Source organism: Trichoplusia ni, chromosome 1 (genome assembly GCF_003590095.1).
Source record: "Trichoplusia ni isolate ovarian cell line Hi5 chromosome 1, tn1, whole genome shotgun sequence".
In the NCBI taxonomy this organism is placed as follows: domain Eukaryota; kingdom Metazoa; phylum Arthropoda; class Insecta; order Lepidoptera; family Noctuidae; genus Trichoplusia; species Trichoplusia ni.
The window spans coordinates 1199015-1218005 of record NC_039478.1 but is presented as its reverse complement, the minus strand read 5'-3'; the positions used below and the strand labels follow the sequence as shown (position 1 = coordinate 1218005).

Below are 18991 nucleotides of genomic sequence, written 5' to 3'. Positions count from 1 at the left end.
GCCAAGTGATTATTTTTCTAAAAACTCATTTCAATAATAAAATGTCACTAAAACAATATAAAACAACAAAAAAATGAACTAGAATATAGGTGTGTACATAGTCCAGACCTCTAAAATATAATGTTAGTCGGTTATTATATTATATTATTTGTTATTATGGCAAGATTATTTCGGTTTTCTTATGTAGGTACAAGTGAAGTACTGACATGACTGAAACGTATATAGGACGTATCAGTCCCTACTTTCATAGAAGCATTATAGAAGGTACCGCCAGATAAAAATCCCATAGTAATAAAAATAAATAATGTTTAAATTCAACAAAATTCTTTTGTCTGCCTGCACACAAATTGTGTCACCAGATTAGACCCTTTATAAAAGCAATATCTACCTACGTCCTAACGAAAGATTGTTTGAAATCGAACATTCTCAACTATAATAACGTCGTGTTTTTCATTCAGCGTGTCTATTTATAGGCCAAAAATAACCCAGATAAAAGTACCTACAGAGTTAAACCTTAAATGTTAATAACAAAAGTGGACGCTTTAAAAATAAAATATATCGCCTTTGACCCCTATTCTTATGAAAACCCATAGAAAGTACAGCAATACGTCTTTGTTAAAGTTGTTCGGTTTTGTATGGTGTATAATTCCCCCTAATAATAATTTGCCATGTTTTTTATTCATAATAATTATGACCTACTTTCCGAAATAGAGTGATCAGCGATGCCGGCTTTACGATTTCAAATAATAATAAAACCACAGATAATACACGTCTTAGTCATTTACTGACATTTCTGCGGGTAATGTTGCAAGTCTTCTAAACTTTTTACAAAAGAAATGGGGCTGAAATAATATTTTTTTTTATACAATCGTTAAAATTAGGGTGGTGGATGTTTGGTCATGAAATTGTCGATATGAATTCCCTTTATTTATATCCTTGACTTTTAGCTTTTGGTGATGATATTAATTTGAGTGCGAAATACTTGATAATTTCCTACTTACTAAGGAACAGACAAAAAAAAAGTGTATTTAGTCTAACAAAAAAATAAAATGTTAGGTTTAATTTTTTAAATTAATTTTTGCAAAGACATTTCATTTCAAAATTTTTGTAACTACTATCAGTATCAAACAGCACGGCCATCAAACTTTTCGGTGGCCATAAAATAGAGAAAAATCAAATCCATATGATAGATTTTCGCCTTTAGACAAAAAAATAAACACAAAATTTCAAAAAATCATAATTTATATATTTATTCTGTCAGCATAATACAATATTTATATGGTTATTTATTTCTAACAAAATATCTAGTTTGTAGGGCTGGATCAAAGTCGTGATAAATGTTGACATTCAATATGGCGGTATGTCGTCAGTGCTATGCTGTGTCGTGGTGAGATTTGATTATTTCATGGTTTTATTTATTTGCTTTCAAATACAGTTTATTAAGTTCAGTAAAAACTGGTAACGTTCGTGTCGTTCCTATGTGATATGCAGTTTACCTCAACGGAAGTAGTTAGAAGAGTTAAGATTCGTCCCACGGCGTTGTAATTTCAGCCCATCGCTCTATCGGACGGCCGATGCCTACCTACATTTTAAAATTAAAATGTAACGAGGTTTCAACCAAACGCTTTGTTTTCATTCGACGTTCTTAAGTTATTGTAACTATTTAGATTTGATTAATGAAAGTATTTATCGTATTTCAATAAAGAAACTAACCCGAGTGTCTATTGCAGCTTGTGAATATCGAGTTAAACACGTATAGATAGCAACAGAGATATACGATATCTACCTCCATCCAAGCTAATGCACCACGGGCTCCAACTCAGCAAGCATTGAAGACATCTGAGGATTTAGCATAACATAATCATAAGTAGTTTTATTTTGCAACATTAGTGGTTTTGGTGTATAAATTGTGACTTTTGCGTTATAGACTCCATAGTGTTCTTATGAACACAAAAGACTAAAAGAAAATGTGATTTGATGTAAAAATTTGTAACCTCTACTGAAAACTTAACATCACACAATACTCTGTGATATATTGGTACCCTAGGTACTGAGATTTTCGACCTATATACAAGGAAGCTACTATCGACCAAGAATGTCCAGCAATCCTCAGTGGAAAATGTTCCAGCCGCCAGATTCACACTCCTCGCCCCTACAAGATATTTTAGATCTCCAGCATTCTAACATGCAGCCTAAAACAACATACCGTAATGGTGAGTGAATCAAATATCTCTTTAAATGCACACCGCAGGTCTTTTTATATTGCTATTGTGAAGGTATTTGTTGTCACTGCAGAAACTCAAGAAGCTCTTTTTTTTTGCTCTGCTAAGCTTAATAAGATACAGATTTGGGGTTTAGCCAAGTTCATTGGTTTGGTCTACAAGTAAACTTATCTGAAGTCATTCTCATTTGCGAACCCCATACCTGTATTTGGTATTTATTTTATAGTTGTTTTTATTACATGTTAATGCAAAATATGCGATGCATGGCAACTATAGAATATAATTATTAATTTTAACTGCAAGCAATACATAATTTAAAAAATAAACATTGTTGGTAATATTAGATTTATAAGAAAAATAAGAATGAATCATTCTTTTAAACACAAATTTTTCATAAGCTCTTCCAAATTTCTATTATTAGAATTGACCTTAAAGGGTCACTTTAAAAGATAATATTCTTACTAATAATCAAATACTTTCATTGTTATATTTACAAGTCAGGTAATTTCCATTATTAACTTTGTCAATCAATATTCATAATGATTATAGTCTAGATCCATCATAGCTATTTTTACTGTGTGATTAGTAAATAGTTTTTGAAATTATAACAGAATCAAATTCAAGAGCCAATTCGTAGGCTGAATGTCACCTATAATGTGTGTATAGGTTTGGTCACCCAACCACTGACCATTGTAATTGTACCATGCTGTGGATTTTATTCCTACATGAGCAAAGTATAACCAAATACATCACAAGTTCTTGTTTTAAGTTGTTGTTGTCTTAGCTATGAGTTAAATGTTTGCAAGGCAGCTTACAAAAGAGGAATACTATAACTTTCAGTAAGAGTTTTTATTAAAATAAAATTTCATTGATTTAAATTGAATGTTCTGCACTTTAATGGATTACATCAAAAGTCTGACACAAAAAGAATAATTTGTTAAAGATTAGAAACTGTATAAAAAATGGAAGTTGGTTTGTCCTTGTTTTTGCAGTTCTGGTATAGCATTGTTTATGGAGAACAAATTTCAGATGGTCCAATCATATGTAAAATCATACATATGATTTTATGTAAAAATATTTATACTTCCTGCCTGAAGGTTATATTTATATTCAGAATATTTTTGCTCCTGTTTAAAGCCATTGCCTTTTTTTTACCATGTAGCATCCGGGTGTGATACCATCATCTTTCAAATTCGTTTTACAAAATGATGACAATGTATCTGTTTATTTTATTATGAATGTTTTTAATTTTTAAACAAATAAGATGTTTTTTAAATTATGAAATGATTTTCTTAAGTTGATTTACACTTCAGTACAGGGCAACAATTTAAATAGACCTTTGACAGATTTTTATTATAATGATTTTTATTCATTCTTAACACAATTGAGGACAATTAATTAAACAGTGATATGTTCTCACTGGGCAATTCTTTAAAAGGTAAGTGTTTGATGTGCATTTACATCAGGATACACCTAACTTTTGACTGGTTGGTTACAATTATTTTATTATCCCTTCTTATCAACCTTATTATAACAGCCTGTTCTGTCATGCATGGTAGTGTTTGTAATATTGTCTAATAATATGTGAAAATTATTTATATAATTTACACCTATTGTTAGTTATGTAGGTAATAGATATATTCATTTATCTTGCATAATGTTAGTTCACTTAACTGTAATGTCTTACTTACTCATCCAAAATATCTCTGTTTAATCTCTATCCATTATTAGTTTCCCTTATGCCATTGGTTGTGCCCCTGGCATACCTGGTACTTTAGTATTTAAATGAAGACCAATCATGTTCTTAGTTAGTTACTAATTGAATGGCTTTATTTATACACATTTCACTCATTTGTTGTTAAACCTTAAATTGCCATCTGAAATTATGATGAACTAGGGTTTTTATGTTTCTCCAAGTATGTAACATGCATGTGATGTTTTGTCGAAATGATTAATAACTTTGTTGTTTTTGTTCAAAGGTGAGTATCCAAGTTCACCAAGAGATAATTACAACATCAGTCAACCTAAGTCGGGTAGCGGGAATCGCTTCTCTCTTGGTTACAACATAGACGGCTGCCCGATGGGAGACTCGGTTTATTCTTCTGGCTCCACTAACAATTCTTCATCTCAGCAGTACGATTCAACGAATCACCCACCTATTAGAGAGACAGGCATAATTGAGAAACTTCTTCATTCATATGGGTTCATCCAATGCTGTGAAAGACAGGCTCGCCTGTTCTTCCACTTTAGCCAATTTAGTGGCAATACGGAACATCTTAAGATAGGAGACCCTGTTGAGTTCGAGATGACATATGATCGTCGCACTGGGAAACCGATTGCGTCTACGGTTACCAAGATTGCACCGGAAGTGGTAATATACATAAGAATCATTCATTTTTCTATTGTCATTTTTACGCATGCCTTATTGTTACGTAAATTATATTTATTTTAGGTGCTGAGTGAAGCACGAGTGACTGGTACAGTAACAACTGAAGTTAAGGGGGAGGGCTCTGGGGATAATACGGGAAGAATTTCTTATGAGAATCGCGGTGAATGTTTCTTTTTACCATATACTAAAGACGATGTTGAGGGCAATGTCACCTTGCACACGGGAGACGCTGTTAGTTTCCAGATAGCAACGAATCAGCGGTGAGTGTCTTGCATATTGTGTTAGCATTTAATATTTAAGTTGTATCTAATAACTATAACAATCATTATTATAATATTATAGAGGTACATTGGGAGCTTGCCATGTTCGTTTCGAAAATCCTGTGCACCCGGTCAAGTATCACGGTGTGGTTTGTTCAATGAAAGAAAACTTTGGATTTATCGAGCGTGCGGATGTAGTAAAGGAAATATTCTTTCATTACTCTGAAGCTAAAACTAAAGAAGAACTGGTTTTGGGAGACGATGTCGAGTTCATCATTCAGACTAGAAACGTAAGTTATTTTGTAGTGGAAAGTGGAATACTAATATTTTCATTTCCTTATTGTTGTAATTACTATTGTAGGGGAAGGAAGTGGCTTGTCACATTACGAAGTTGCCAAGTGGTTCCGTCGTGTTTGAGGATGTCAGCCCGGAAATTATGCGCGGGCAAGTGTTGAAGCCTTTGGAACGTGGGAATATGGTCCGTGTGCCTCAGAACGACCCGCTGCCAGGGCGAATCAGATATCGCGCTGCTGACCACTCTGAAGTCGAGGTATGTGTTGCCAGTCGCATCCATTGCCCATTACTGCACGCCTATTTTTTGTACTGTTATAAAACTTGTTGCTTAATTTTTGCAGTAATATACATACTGAAATGTTAAATTAATTACGTTTTGATTCGATAATTAATTCACTGGCCATGTTCAGAAAAAAGGTTATGTAAACTGAAGGTAAAATTCTGCAAATAGAACGCGTAGGTGTTTCATGCGAATGCGCCTCGCGCGGAAGTAATTGCTAAGAAGGGGCTTTACCGACCAACCAGAGAGGGACGTGCACCTACTCTATTATTATTCCTCCTCGCTAGCTCACATCCTTTCTTTTGATTGAGTTAAGATTTCAATATAAAGTTAATACTCCATTTCTAATTGAGCATAATTTTAAATAAGCGTTTCTGTCCTAGTTTCTGAAAGGAGAGAAAATTTTGAATCTAGATGCTATTTTCATTAACTAAACCCTGTATTCTTATTAATTTCTTTTTAATTTGTCATATGTTCAAAGTAGTAGTAAAATATTATAGTAAATCAAGCACTCATCGCGCTTGGTTTACTATATTATTTTATTTTTCGGTATTCAAATTGTAATGTTACATCATCGACATAATATATAATTATTAATATTTGGCTTTGAATTGTCACAAGTATATTCTCAAATCGCACAACCTTGTGATAAATTACAAAATAAGTCCAAGGTCATGAACGATTATGTTCGTTTCATTTTTGCTCTTATCCTATCACAGTTTGTGAAACCCAAATCTCTTGTGGATCTATACAAGTATAAGCTAAACGCTATTGCATTGCTATTGCACACAAAAACGATGAAGTGTCCCATCACTTTCGGGTGTCTGTAATTATAGTAATTAGGGATTAAACAAACTACTATCTTTATAATGCCTATTTCGAATAATTTGATTTACATTTCTTTTTAAACTGCTTTCTTGCTTTCTGTTGTTTGTTTGTTGCCCATGTATAATTAATTTAGTAACTTTTAATCTGTGTTATCAACGATACTATATCTACTTATTACTTCGTATTAAATAAAGTTAAAAATGTTTTTAAATCCTTGATTACGTAGGTGCCTTTTGGCGACAAGGACCAATGCGGCGAGTTCACACTACGTCATGGCGACTGGGTTCAGTTCCAAGTTGCCACAGACCGCAGGGATCAGCTAAAGCGTGCCACAAACATCTCGTTGCTAGACGAGTCATTCAATGTCTCTGGTGAACGGTGAGCCTTTATATTTTAGATATTTTAATTATTGTCCTGGAGTAAGTTCCGTTACTCAACCTAAGCAGTGCATGTATAAGTGAGCACTCAGGTCCGAAGAAGTTAGTGCTAAGACTGGGGTTAGAAAAGTGGGGAAGTTTTAGAGTATACACAGACGCCGATAAAGTCCCACATGAGCGTGTGTTGTTGAACTCATTAGATTAAAAAAGAGCCTTGCGCGGTCGCGGTCAACATGATCTCGGCCGCCAATAGTCAAGGGCGGTCGATTCAGGTCACCGGACAAATCGTCTGTCGTCTGCTAAATGCCTAATATGTCACTTTACTTGAACAATATGCTATGGTATAGTTGTTGAAATTCCGGTGTTATGTCAGAACGTATTGTTTTGACATAAGTTCGTCTAGTTAGTCGTGGCTAACTCCGATTGAGTGGCAAACTAATGTCAAGTTTGAGATGCACACGTAGGACCGCGGTACAACGTCGCCACCGTGCATACTTGGAACCCAAGCTTAACTTCTCAGTAATTGTTTATCTTTAGAATCTACATCGACTTTACATCTCTGGATGGTTTACATTCTTAGAAATCTGCGTACGGCCTTTTCAGTCTCCTGACTTTTCTGGGAATTGCCGAGTTGTGTCTGCGACCTTCACTTTCAATTTTTATTTTAGTAGTTTGCTTTCAAACATTGTTTTCATAAATCAATAACTATTAAATATATTGTATTCAGAATGACGATTCTCAAATAATGACCGTAATTTTAAACTTTGACACTCATGCCAATTTATCTTTAATGTTTTGTTACAGTTTAACGATAGTATTTTATTGAGTAATTTGGTAAATTATTAATCATTTTATGTGTTTTTTTTGTATGTGTACAGGCGGGAGCAAGGGGTCGTATGCTCTTTGAGGGACGGTTTCGGTTTTATCCGCTGTGTTGAAAGGGAACAAACAATGTTTTTCCATTTTGCTGAAGTACTTCGTTTGGGTCAAGAACTTAGTGTAGGTGATGAGGTTAGTGCAATCAAATTTTTACTATAAATTGTGATGCGCCCTTAATATATAATAAAGAATATAGTCGTAGTAACCAAATATATATTTGATAAGGTGGAGTTTACCGTGGACCCGGTGAGCACGTTCTCCAACATGAGCCACCGGCAGTCGGGGATCCGCATCAAGCACTTGGTCCCCGGCACGGTGAAGTTCGAGACGCTGATAGAGCACGGAGCCCGCGGCGTCGTCTCCAAGGAAGCCCAGATGTTCTCGTCCTCATCTAGCCCCACCAGGCCCCCGCCAGCCGTAAGTTAACCAAACATATCCATACACACTACAAAAAAGAAATTTTATTTATATAAACATTTTTTATTTAAACCCATTCTCAGCATAAAAGAAAAGAAAATAATCAAATAAATTATAGCGATGTACTCCTTATGTATCCGTCACGTTATGCGACTTTACTTTTTATTGACAGGATTTAAATGGTCTGATTAGTTGGCAAGTAAACCAACAAACAAAGAAATCTCTCCCATTCTCTTCCAAAAAATGTGAATCTAAGATGCTTCCTCGTGTTGGAGACATTGTCACTTTCGACGTGTATCAGGTTAGTAGTTGACGTTTTCCACAAACTGGAAAATAATTTGTAAACAATGAAAAAAAAAGCTATTGCATCACTTAATCTGGGAGTTATAGAGAAAAAAGTTTAAAGACGCGACAAAATAACAAAATATATTGCACGTCGCAAAGTTGACCTCGGAAATTCCTGCACATGACTAGAGAAATCTTTTGCAGACTTTAGATATAACAGAGCAATTATTTATGAGATCCTTCCGACATGAAACGAATAAATACTAATAATTTGCTTTAAATAATAGCTGTTTAAACCTTTATTGTAATAACATGTTTGCATTTTTTATGAGGGTATTATTTAATAATTGTTCTGTTGTAACGAGCCGACGTCGAATTTAGCCCTTTTCAATAGGATCTTTAGACATTAGTTTTGGTGGCGGCTGCTTGCTGTAACGTTATACATCATCATATCAAGGTGGGTAAATAGAATAATGGCTTTCGGATCATTTGCTTTCATAAAACTACTACTACTACTGTTATTCATTTAGCTAACAAAATATATACTTCAAATACTTATGTTATCTTACTTGATAGTCCACAGACATGTAAGACTTTGAACATAATTATTCCTTCACTTGTGTTTTCTTGTATTTCATTTGTCATGCCTAATGCTACCTGTATCTAAATTTTCCCTTCCAATTTATCAACCAGAACTACTTTCACTTCTGCTTGTTACGTGTACTAATGTATTACACCCACTACGGTTGTCGCTCCATTGTCCACTAACTCGCATGGTTTCTTCCCGTTACAATGAACTTTCAGTTTTTAAATGAAGTGTTTGTAACAGGTGAAGCGGACAAAGGAGTTGGTAGCTAAGTCGGTGCAAGTGCAGCATAGTCTGACCAACGGCAACAGCAGCAACGGCGCCGGTAGCCGGCCCCTCATGAAAGGGTTCATCGCTGCTCTCAAGGACGGTTTCGGGTTCATCGAAACTTCAGACCACACCAAAGAAGTGTTTTTCCATTTTAGGTAAGTAACAACTTCGGCTAACACAATGTATTGTCATATGTAGCTCTCAAATTTATCATCTGCTAAGCGATGTATTTTTTATTATAATTTGTATGTCAGATGGATTTCCCTAGCTAAGCGAATGTTGTGAGTTAACCGAGTGAGTTAAAAAAATGTAAAGTGTAATCTTCTTGAAATCGATGTTTTGAGAAAATATTTTTTTTTACATTTAAAATATTGATTTGCAAAATTTGGCACAAGGATTTCTTCAAGTACGTTATAAAATAATAACATTGACAGGAATTGCCTCGTCGTCAGAGCGACGAGTCCAAATTGACCTGTCGTTAAAATTACACTACAAATAAAGCGTCTGTTTATTCAATTGTTATCCAATTGCATAAACTGACTGCGTCTGGAGCTCCATACAGATCGATAGGGATGGAGGGCCATGTATATTATTAAAATGATGACATTTCAATAAAACCTACCAGTTCAGGTATATAAAAAAAAAAGACAGGAAACTTAGCTGTTTTACTTTCGCATTGCGCCTTGCATTAAGTTTTTGCGGTTTTTTTTATTTAAGCGAATTCCCCTTATATATATAATGACAACTATTACTTTAATGTTTTCATTTACTACATTTTACATTGTTAGCTAACTTTGTGTACGTATCATGTTACACGTTAGCAATGCGGATACAGATAATAGATAAACACGTTACAATTTTGTACCCTTCCTGTACACAGCCAAATCGTGATTAGAAAAGCATACAAATGAAACCTGAACTAAAGTTGAATCATAAGGGATTCATTCTTCTCGTTTAAATTATAAATATTGAATTGTTTTGTTGACGTTGTTGTCAAAAAAATCTTAAGAAACCAGATTTATTAATAGTTACGCGAATTGCTACTTTGTTTTGCGATAAAACCTATCTAAGCGAAATTCTATGTAAACTTCCGCTTATTTGCCTTGTATCTGCTGCTGTTATTTATTTTATGCCATGTAACTGCAAAGAGGATTTGCTCGCAACGTTTAAAGTAAACATAAAAAGCATTTTTCAAATATTTAAACTAAAAATTACATGAAATTCGATTATTGGGACCTTTTGTCAGTTTGTTTTATGTCATACGTTGTTGATGAATCTTTAATTATTCTATGAATAATCAAAATGTCGATGCCACTAACGTTACAATTTTAACAGATGTTTTAACAAGTGCGATTGTTTCCAGTAATTTGGAAGGCAACCCGGACGGGTTGGAGTTGGGCTGCGAGGTGGAGTACACGCTGGGCCGGGTGAGCGGGTCGGGCGGCGGGTGCGCGAGCGCGGAGTACGTGCGGGTGTTGCCGCGCGGCTCCGTGCCCATCGCCAAGCCGCTCGAGCCCACTCTCAATGGAACTGTCACCAGGACGCTGCGGGCCCTCAACCCCGATCAAGCTCATTACTCGGGTAACTACGCTACACATTCTAAGTTCTCACTAGTTTACTCTCCTGATCTAAGGGAAATCATTCAAGAGAGTATATATTACCCTTAAGAAATTATGTCTATACGATCTGTTAGTGTACCTACACAATAGTTGCTTCTATATGCGCCAGTACTGCACAAAGGTCTCTAACTAAACAGAAACATTGATGCATTTAAATACTATTATCTACTTACAACTTTCTAAACAGTATGGAAGCAAATGTGTCCTTTTTATGTGTATCTCCTAAAACCGTGAAGGTGGAATGTGAAATCCAAAAATATGCAGTATCAATAATGTTGTACCTGTTATAAGAATTTATTGATTAATAAGAGAATTATAATAAAAAGAATAATAAAAAATTCAATTATATTTATCTATTACACTATCTTATTTCCCTGCAGGTCTGATACAAGTGGAAGGTGGCACATCATACGAGTTTGGTATAATGGGTCTGGCGTGCAAGCGTGAAATACTTCAAGTTGGAGACCCAGTCACGTTCCAGGCCGACGTGGAAGGCCGAGCCACCAATATTGTGCCAATTAGGAAGAAGAGGCGTGCCACTGTTGATGCTATTAAAGGTACAGCATAAGTTTTGTTTCATATGTTTTTAAGGAAAAACACAAAAATAATTATAAAGCTTTTTATAATACAGTCAAGTACAATGACATTCCAGTTATCATGTCACTAGTTATCATATTAATAAGTCGGTCTATTGTCTGCAGGTGGTTTTGGTTTCCTGTCACTGGAAGTTGAAGACAATCGCCGATTATTTTTCCATATGTCTGAGGTTCGGGGCAACCCCGCCGACCTACAACCCGGCGATGTGGTGGAGTTTGTGATGTTGACCAATCCTAGGAATGGCAAGTCGTCCGCTTGTAATGTTGTAAAAATTGGGTAAGTGTATGTCAAATTCAATTTATTTAACTTTTGGAAATGTTATGATGTTAAGGGTTCGTTAGATGTTCAATTTTTAACAATTTAAAAGTTTTGTTCCAAGTATGTATGAAATTACATACAGTACACTAAAATTTGTTGAGTTCGCCTGCGTGTAATAATTCACTTACCGTTAGGTGCGACTGCTCTCGGCGCACAACCCTAATAAAGTAGGTCAGAGCTGAGTTGTCCGCTTAATCGCTTAAAGTCCTAAAGTGCGTTGTTCGGTGTCATGAATCGCTACATTCAAAGTTCAGTGATGTGTTTTTGACACATACGAAGTCAATTTTCCAAGCCATTGTGCACAATTTTATGTATCGGTTTGCAGTGGTAAGAGTTTCACGGGTGGCAAGGCTCGCGTGGCGGAGCGTCCGGAGCGGCTGCTGGCACGGCTGCGCACGGCGTCGCTGGAGGAGGCCAACGGGCCGCGGGTGGTCGCACTGCGCGCCCCGCGCGGACCCGACGGCACCCGCGGCTTCCGCCCGCGCCGCACCGTCGCAGGTACTAACTATGTTTATATATACAGCTGCGAAAAACAGTATACAATAGTCGATGCAAATCGATTCAAGCGATCCTATAAATCAAGTGATTTATAAAATCTCAACCTATCCCTAAACCGCTTAACATCAATTTATGCTGCCGAATATACCGAACACTCAAAACATCCTACTCTGACGTCTGACTCTCCAGCAGTTTATTTAATAATATTGACTACCTATTTTTTTCCTTTGTCCCGTCAACTGTCAATGTTATCATTATACAATTGGCAATTGCGTTTGACATAATTAGCTGCTATTTTTAGCCTTGCAGGAACGTCACCAGTTAACCTCTGAACTTTCTTTTTTATGGTGTTATTTAGGCACAAGCCATAAGTATTAGGTCGTGAAAAAGGTTTTACGTATTTAGCATACAAGATAAGGACGATTTTTTTGTTCCAGAATATTTAACTATAATTGGATTGGGATGCCTTGTTCTTATAATGAGTCTCTGAGTAGTGGCAAATACTAAAAATATGCGACTGGTAATTTTAAGTTTCGTTTTGGGGTTATCATTATAATCCCTCACGCACACGTCTTTTCTGTTATAGGAGAATCATAATGAAAGATGGCCGATATTTCGTAATTTTTTGAATAAGTTTTTGGTAGACATTTTGCCCCTTTTTTTAATAATTCACGAACGTTTTCCTTGCCCCACAAAGCTTTACCTTATTGCCTTTAAGTCACTCTACACCTTATTCAGTACGTGGAGCTTTGACCACAAACATTTATGCAAGTTCTCACTTTTCATCAACACTGATTCAGTGCAATGTGAATCTTAAAAGATATATGATGCATTGGGTTTCTTTGAACCAGCTTGTAAAGTTAACAAATATCTAAATTTTTGGTTCATTTCGATGGGTCATAACTGATTTTTAACAAATCTTTAGTTTCTCAGCTACACTCTGAATGCTACAAAAAGGTAGCTATATATCAACTAATATATGCCAATCTCACTCCACATTTTCGAAATGACAGCTTTATATGGTCTATGAAAAATACCAAAGTGAGCAGCAATACCACTCCTACTGACTCAGGATCATACAAACCATTAACAACTCAATTGAGCGGATCTTTATAGATATTTCACTTCTATGCATGTATAAATGCATGCATTTATACTTTTTCCCGGCCATATTTTTCAATTTATAACTTTTAACATAGAGTCTACGTCACATGTGTATGATGTTTATCTTTTGACCTTTAAAAGTCACTGAGAAATAAGCTTCTCGTCACTTTCACATTCTTCCAAACAACTAAATACTTTGCACCAACTGTTTTAAGTTTGTTTTCGAGTGTCATGAAACATACGCGTTGTGCTTCAATCAACGCTCCGCCACATGTGCAACAAGCGATATAAATATGACTATATCAAAAAAGTAAATAATTAAAACAAACAAAACCCGATTGCGAAACTTGACTTAAATTATACTAAACATGAAATAATCAAAAGTATAATAATTAAAACTACATAATTAATGAGATGAATGAAATAAGTGATATACCCAAATGACAATGGGAAGTTCTTAAACTTATTTTGTCTCATGACCGCCTGACATTGACAGCGACGGTCACATGTCACTTGGAACTACTTTTAGAAGTGTCGATTGTGAATATGGCTTTAAATCGATTAACAACTGACTAAATAAAATGTTTTTTTTTTCAGAACAACTGGCTGAGTATTTTTGAAACATCAGCACCACGGCCTCAACCATGTAGGTAAAACATCTAATGGTTTGATTTTCCACTTCAAATTATTTCATTGTATTCATGAGAGACTGACTTATCCCCTTTTCTTTAGCAGCATTTAGGAAATTGTTTTGTTATTTTTACTAATTCTAAGTGAAAACTTTAAATTATTGTCAGCTGTCATTAATACAGATCGATTGATTAAACGTAAACATGTATAACATCAATAAGCAAGGTACATATCAATTAATCAAACCAATTTGCGTTGCTTATATACAGTTGATTTATATACAGTTGATTTATGTAAGAGGTTCTTTTTCGCATAGAGACGTTGTTCAAAATTCCGTTAGTACCATTCCTTGGCCTACGTAAATGTTATGGTTTGCCAAGTTCATTATGTAATGTCTGCGTTGTCGCGACACATGGCACATGAAGTGACGTGAGCACGAACAGCTGAGCATCTGTCTTCAACCTGTTCGCTGTATTGGGATTGGCATTCGAAAACAATGTAAATATTTTATAGAAGCTAGGTATAATGTGTATAAAATGCTCATAATCAAACAACCCAGCTGGTGTGCGTATCTACTGTCAATCGAGTTTCGAGGATATTATATTGATATGTTCATTTATTGTCTGTCAAATGGAAATAGATTTTTCGTGGAGGCTTAGTGTGTCTAAGTATCTGTGTAAGTAAGGTGCGTGATTAACTAATGTAACAAATTGATGGACATTTGATACACGTTGTTGCGGTTGTTGTTACGTTTAGTAGATCTCTTTATGCGAAACATACTGTGATCAATGAAAATTTGTTGTGCAATAAAAAGATAAGATGTTGTCCTGATAGGGCAGTGCTAGTCTCTTAGTATTATGCGATCCCCGTTTCTCATTCGCGCGCTCTTCATTTGATATGTGTCGTTGTACATTGTTCTCTTGTGATGATGGCTAACCTTTATTAACGAACAAAATATTCATTGTTAATCGGAAAAGCATTTATGCAAAGAACTGGAATGGAACCAAAGACTGAATTAAAATATTTATAACAGTAATACTTATTGGTATTAGATTATTTTGATTGGCTGAATGATGTGGACCTTCATGGCATTCATTGTGGCCATAGATTTGTAACAAATTGATGTTTTCTGGAGAAATAGTATTTGATTTGAAATTTAAGTTTAAATGATCTACGAAATCAAATTTATCTCAAACTTTTTTGTTATTTAACTGCATTCTATTTTCAATATATGATGTAAAATATTAACTTAGGTAAGTTCAAACCATAATTAGCTTACGTGACGTCTCGAATGTGACGTAGCAGGTCTAGTTTCATATTATATTTTTTTTTTGTAATTAATCTGAGTAAAATTAGGAAATGTATTTAAAAATAACTGTTACGTTACTATGAATTGCCTAAATTTGACGTAATTAGTGCATTGTATATTGATTATGATTGCGGCTACGCACTTTGATTATACCGAACTTATTATGTAGACAAATACTCATTGTGACACATCAAATTCAAGTAAATATTGTGCATTGGAGTTCCAAAGGCGGGTAATACTGTGATTAATGATAGGGATCTCATTGGATCTTTATGAATTTAGTGCCGATTTTTGAATGACTTTGTATTGTGATGGATTTTCTATGGAAAAATTGTCAAAATATCAAAATTATTCCTCTCAAATAATCTGATGATGAAAAATCGGCCCTTAGTTTATTTATGTTGCCATTACATTGTCGTGTAATAAAATTGTTATTCGTTATAAAAAAAAATGTTCTTATTATAAGGAGGGCAGTGTTTGCTTAGCGCATTGTTGTTGTTGCTACCAACTTTAACGCTTGTTGATGCGTCTCCGTGAATACCAGCTATGTATCTTACCTGGACCTATGTAATGCTAAATATTTTTATTTTGTGTTAGCGACTTTCCCGAATTACAAATCACTTGTACTTCGATATAAACTCTTAGTTCTGCGTTATTTGTAGACGTAGTCTTGTTAGTTACACTTTTGTTCCTATTATACTTATTTCATTTTATGTCACCCGTTATTTTCTTAATAAAATAGCTTTCCATTTGTATAAGTGTACGTTAAAACAAATCCACTGTCATCCCTATCATTTATAGTTTCGTCGGCGACAGTTATAGGCAGTTACACCGCAGACCTGACTTCCAGCCGACGACCTAGACATTAGTTGATGTATATTCTGTTATTAGTAGTCACAGAACTGGGTCGTGACAGTTGTACAGAATATATTACAACTTGTGATCATTGCGGGCGTCGCGTTGCAAGCTTTGTGTTTCTCTTATTTGTTCTGAATGCCCAAGCACACTATTCTTTTGTTGTTTCCTTCATATCGATGCGCACCTATCTGTTGCAAACTGAGCTATTAACAATATCGCCGGACTCAACGCACAGAACCAAAAAACTATAGTACATAATTGTACCTCGTGATTATTGTTAGATATAATGGTTGTAAACACCATGTCTCCCTTATGGACTTATGACCCTGTGATAGCTGTAACTATCAACTAAATATAAAATAGTGATTTAAAATTTTTGAGATGCCTTAAATTGAATATTCGAGCCTTTTTTGTCTTTGAATTAAGGTATAATTTTTGTTATTGTTAAATTACCTTAAAATGAAGTATCACTTTACATCTAATTGCACAAATAGACAGCAGTTGAAATATGTATCACATTAGACTAGCGATATTGAATCTGATGCCTGCGTGGCCTGTTATGTTTTCTGAATGGCTCGCCAAAATATTCAATCGGGTCTGAACATGGTAAGTTAGCATAAATAAATCGCGGGACGTCCCCTCTGGCAGGGGCTACGTTGACCTTACCTTTGGAATGACCGGCGTGTAGTCTACGGCCAGAGTAACGTTACCAGTTACCTTCACGTGTGCGGCTTAATTAACTAACAGGTTGAGTATCGCTACACTTGCTTTAGTACTAACAACCACCTTGTGCTAAATCAACTGGTTCAAAGATATGTAAATTATTGTTTCGAATGTGTTCAACAAATAGTATATAAATAAGGGTCGATTTTTCAGCCATCAAAAAATTATCATAGAAATAAATTCAGTTGTCAAATTGTTAAAATTATTCCTATGATATTGTACATCTTACAATAGAAAAATAGGCCCTTATTGGTCTTCATTAAGTGATTTCGTTGGGCGATAAGAAACGTTCTTAGATTTGATATAGGCAGATATTAATCTAATTGACGGAATAAAATAAGTCTTCAAATTAAATAGTCTGAAGATTAGAGTATGTAAGATTTCCTTTCAAAGTGATGACTTTGGCTGTGAATTTAATGCGACTTTGTTATGTGTGTATATTTAAAATAATTCTCAGCGCAATAACTAGGGGTTGTTTGTGACTTATACGGTCGTCTGTTTGTGACCCGCTGCGTCGGGCTGTGTCGTAAGTGTAGTGCTGGCGTGGCCACTCGCCGACAAGTCAATTAACAATTCTAATTTTATATCACAGTGCGTCGTTTCAGAGTTTTATTTTGTATTTCTATTGTACAGTAGCTTCAAACGAGATTCAAGTACGATCGTGAGTCTTCCATCTGCCGTTAATAATGTCCTGTGTGTTTTGTATGTAGCATTTCTGTTCTTGATTAGTTGTCACCATGTTCATACGTATCATCATGTTTGTGTCACATTATGTGTTCGGTTAACATTATAGGTGTTTAGGTATCTACCGTCAAATCTATGAACGACTTAGTTTTATCGTACCAAAAATCAGCATTTCTAATTTGTTGTCTCTACTCTACGAACTAGTGGACTGACAATTGATTAAGCAATAAATAATGTGTTCACATGTATTTTTACGAAAGGCAATCAGCTTTCGTTGGCATAGTACACATTTATATTAGAGTTTACATTTACGGTTTGATGTTCACAGCATACTAGTCTACAAGGTGTAAAGAGGCTGCTGCGGACCGTTCTATTATTAAATCGTATAGTTTTGTTGATGAGTATTTCATGCATGATTTGAGAAAAAAATAAATTGTTGTTAATAATTTTTCTATGATGAAATTTTTATGCAGGCAGCACTTAAAAATTTATAACTAAATTAGAATAAGGTAACGCGGTAAAACAAATCATTTTTTGTTTCGTAGCACTCGCGGGCAGGGCTTTACACCTTGTATACGTGTCATATTGTTCAAATATGTTAATGAGTAAAATATCTTTGGTGTTTAGTATAATCTTCCTAGTATCGGATATGATAGGCATAATATTGTCAAAGACAATTTGACATCTCTAAAGTTCAATACAAAATCACAAAGTTAATAGTTGTATTTATAAATAAGTATATGTCTAGTGAAGTAATAGTTTAGAACTCAGTTCTAGGTGAGAGCAATAAATAATCAGGTATGTTACATCTAAACGTTACTATATTAATACGGTGTCAGCAGTAAGTTTGGTACGTAGTGTTACACGACGGCGGCCCTGCGGAGAGGTCGCTGTTGGACGCGCGACTCCACGGTGTCAAATTGTCGCTTCACCAACTAATTAAGTACTCATTAAGTGCTTACGTTTTTCTTAATATGTAATCCCAAAGAAATAATAGGAATTTTGAACAAACGTTATATGCTTTACGCTTAAACACTACAGTTTTTGTTATGCTGTAACATAATATGTATGCCCATGTAACCAATATAATAGAAATAGTGAAAGCTATGTATGAAATAATCAAAATACTTGATGTTGTAGTGTATGAACTTAAGCCCCGGATCATTTCGGGTATAGGTATTATAAACTAGTCTTAAACATGTACGCCCGGGCGCCTGTCACGAGCAGATGTATTTTTAAGCTAAACTGCTAACAAATGAACTATGTGAGATCTGATAAGGAAACTAAGGTATTACTCCTTTACACTCGAAAGTTTCAGTGTAGCTACGAATTTGGCGAACCAGTAAAATATATTCAGTGCCTAAAAGAACCTCTGGGAGATGCGAAAAAAAAACAAACAAATGTGAAATTATTTAAGCATTTCTGAAATTACAAACTGATTAATCATAAGGGTTTATTTTTATTTAATTCTTCTAATGTATACTTTAGACAAGTTATCTTTGCCAAATGTTTATACAGCCCTGTACATTTTTGGAATTGTGATTAAACCAATGTACACCACCTT

The 18991-nt window shown here is 35.0% G+C and overlaps 1 protein-coding gene across 1 annotated transcript; it reads left to right on the top strand.

Annotated features, from left to right (window-relative positions):
* Nucleotides 1–1118: 1118 nt before the first annotated feature.
* LOC113501721 (cold shock domain-containing protein E1) lies at nucleotides 1119–18991 on the top strand. The gene is made up of 16 exons (XM_026882966.1): nucleotides 1119–1387; nucleotides 1731–2213; nucleotides 4202–4593; nucleotides 4675–4871; nucleotides 4954–5161; nucleotides 5233–5421; nucleotides 6500–6651; nucleotides 7529–7661; nucleotides 7755–7946; nucleotides 8119–8247; nucleotides 9061–9242; nucleotides 10451–10668; nucleotides 11087–11263; nucleotides 11408–11579; nucleotides 11947–12119; nucleotides 13821–18991. The coding sequence occupies exons 2-16, from the start codon at nucleotides 2096–2098 to the stop codon at nucleotides 13841–13843; spliced, it is 2655 nt and encodes an 884-aa protein (XP_026738767.1). The 5' UTR covers nucleotides 1119–1387; nucleotides 1731–2095; the 3' UTR covers nucleotides 13844–18991.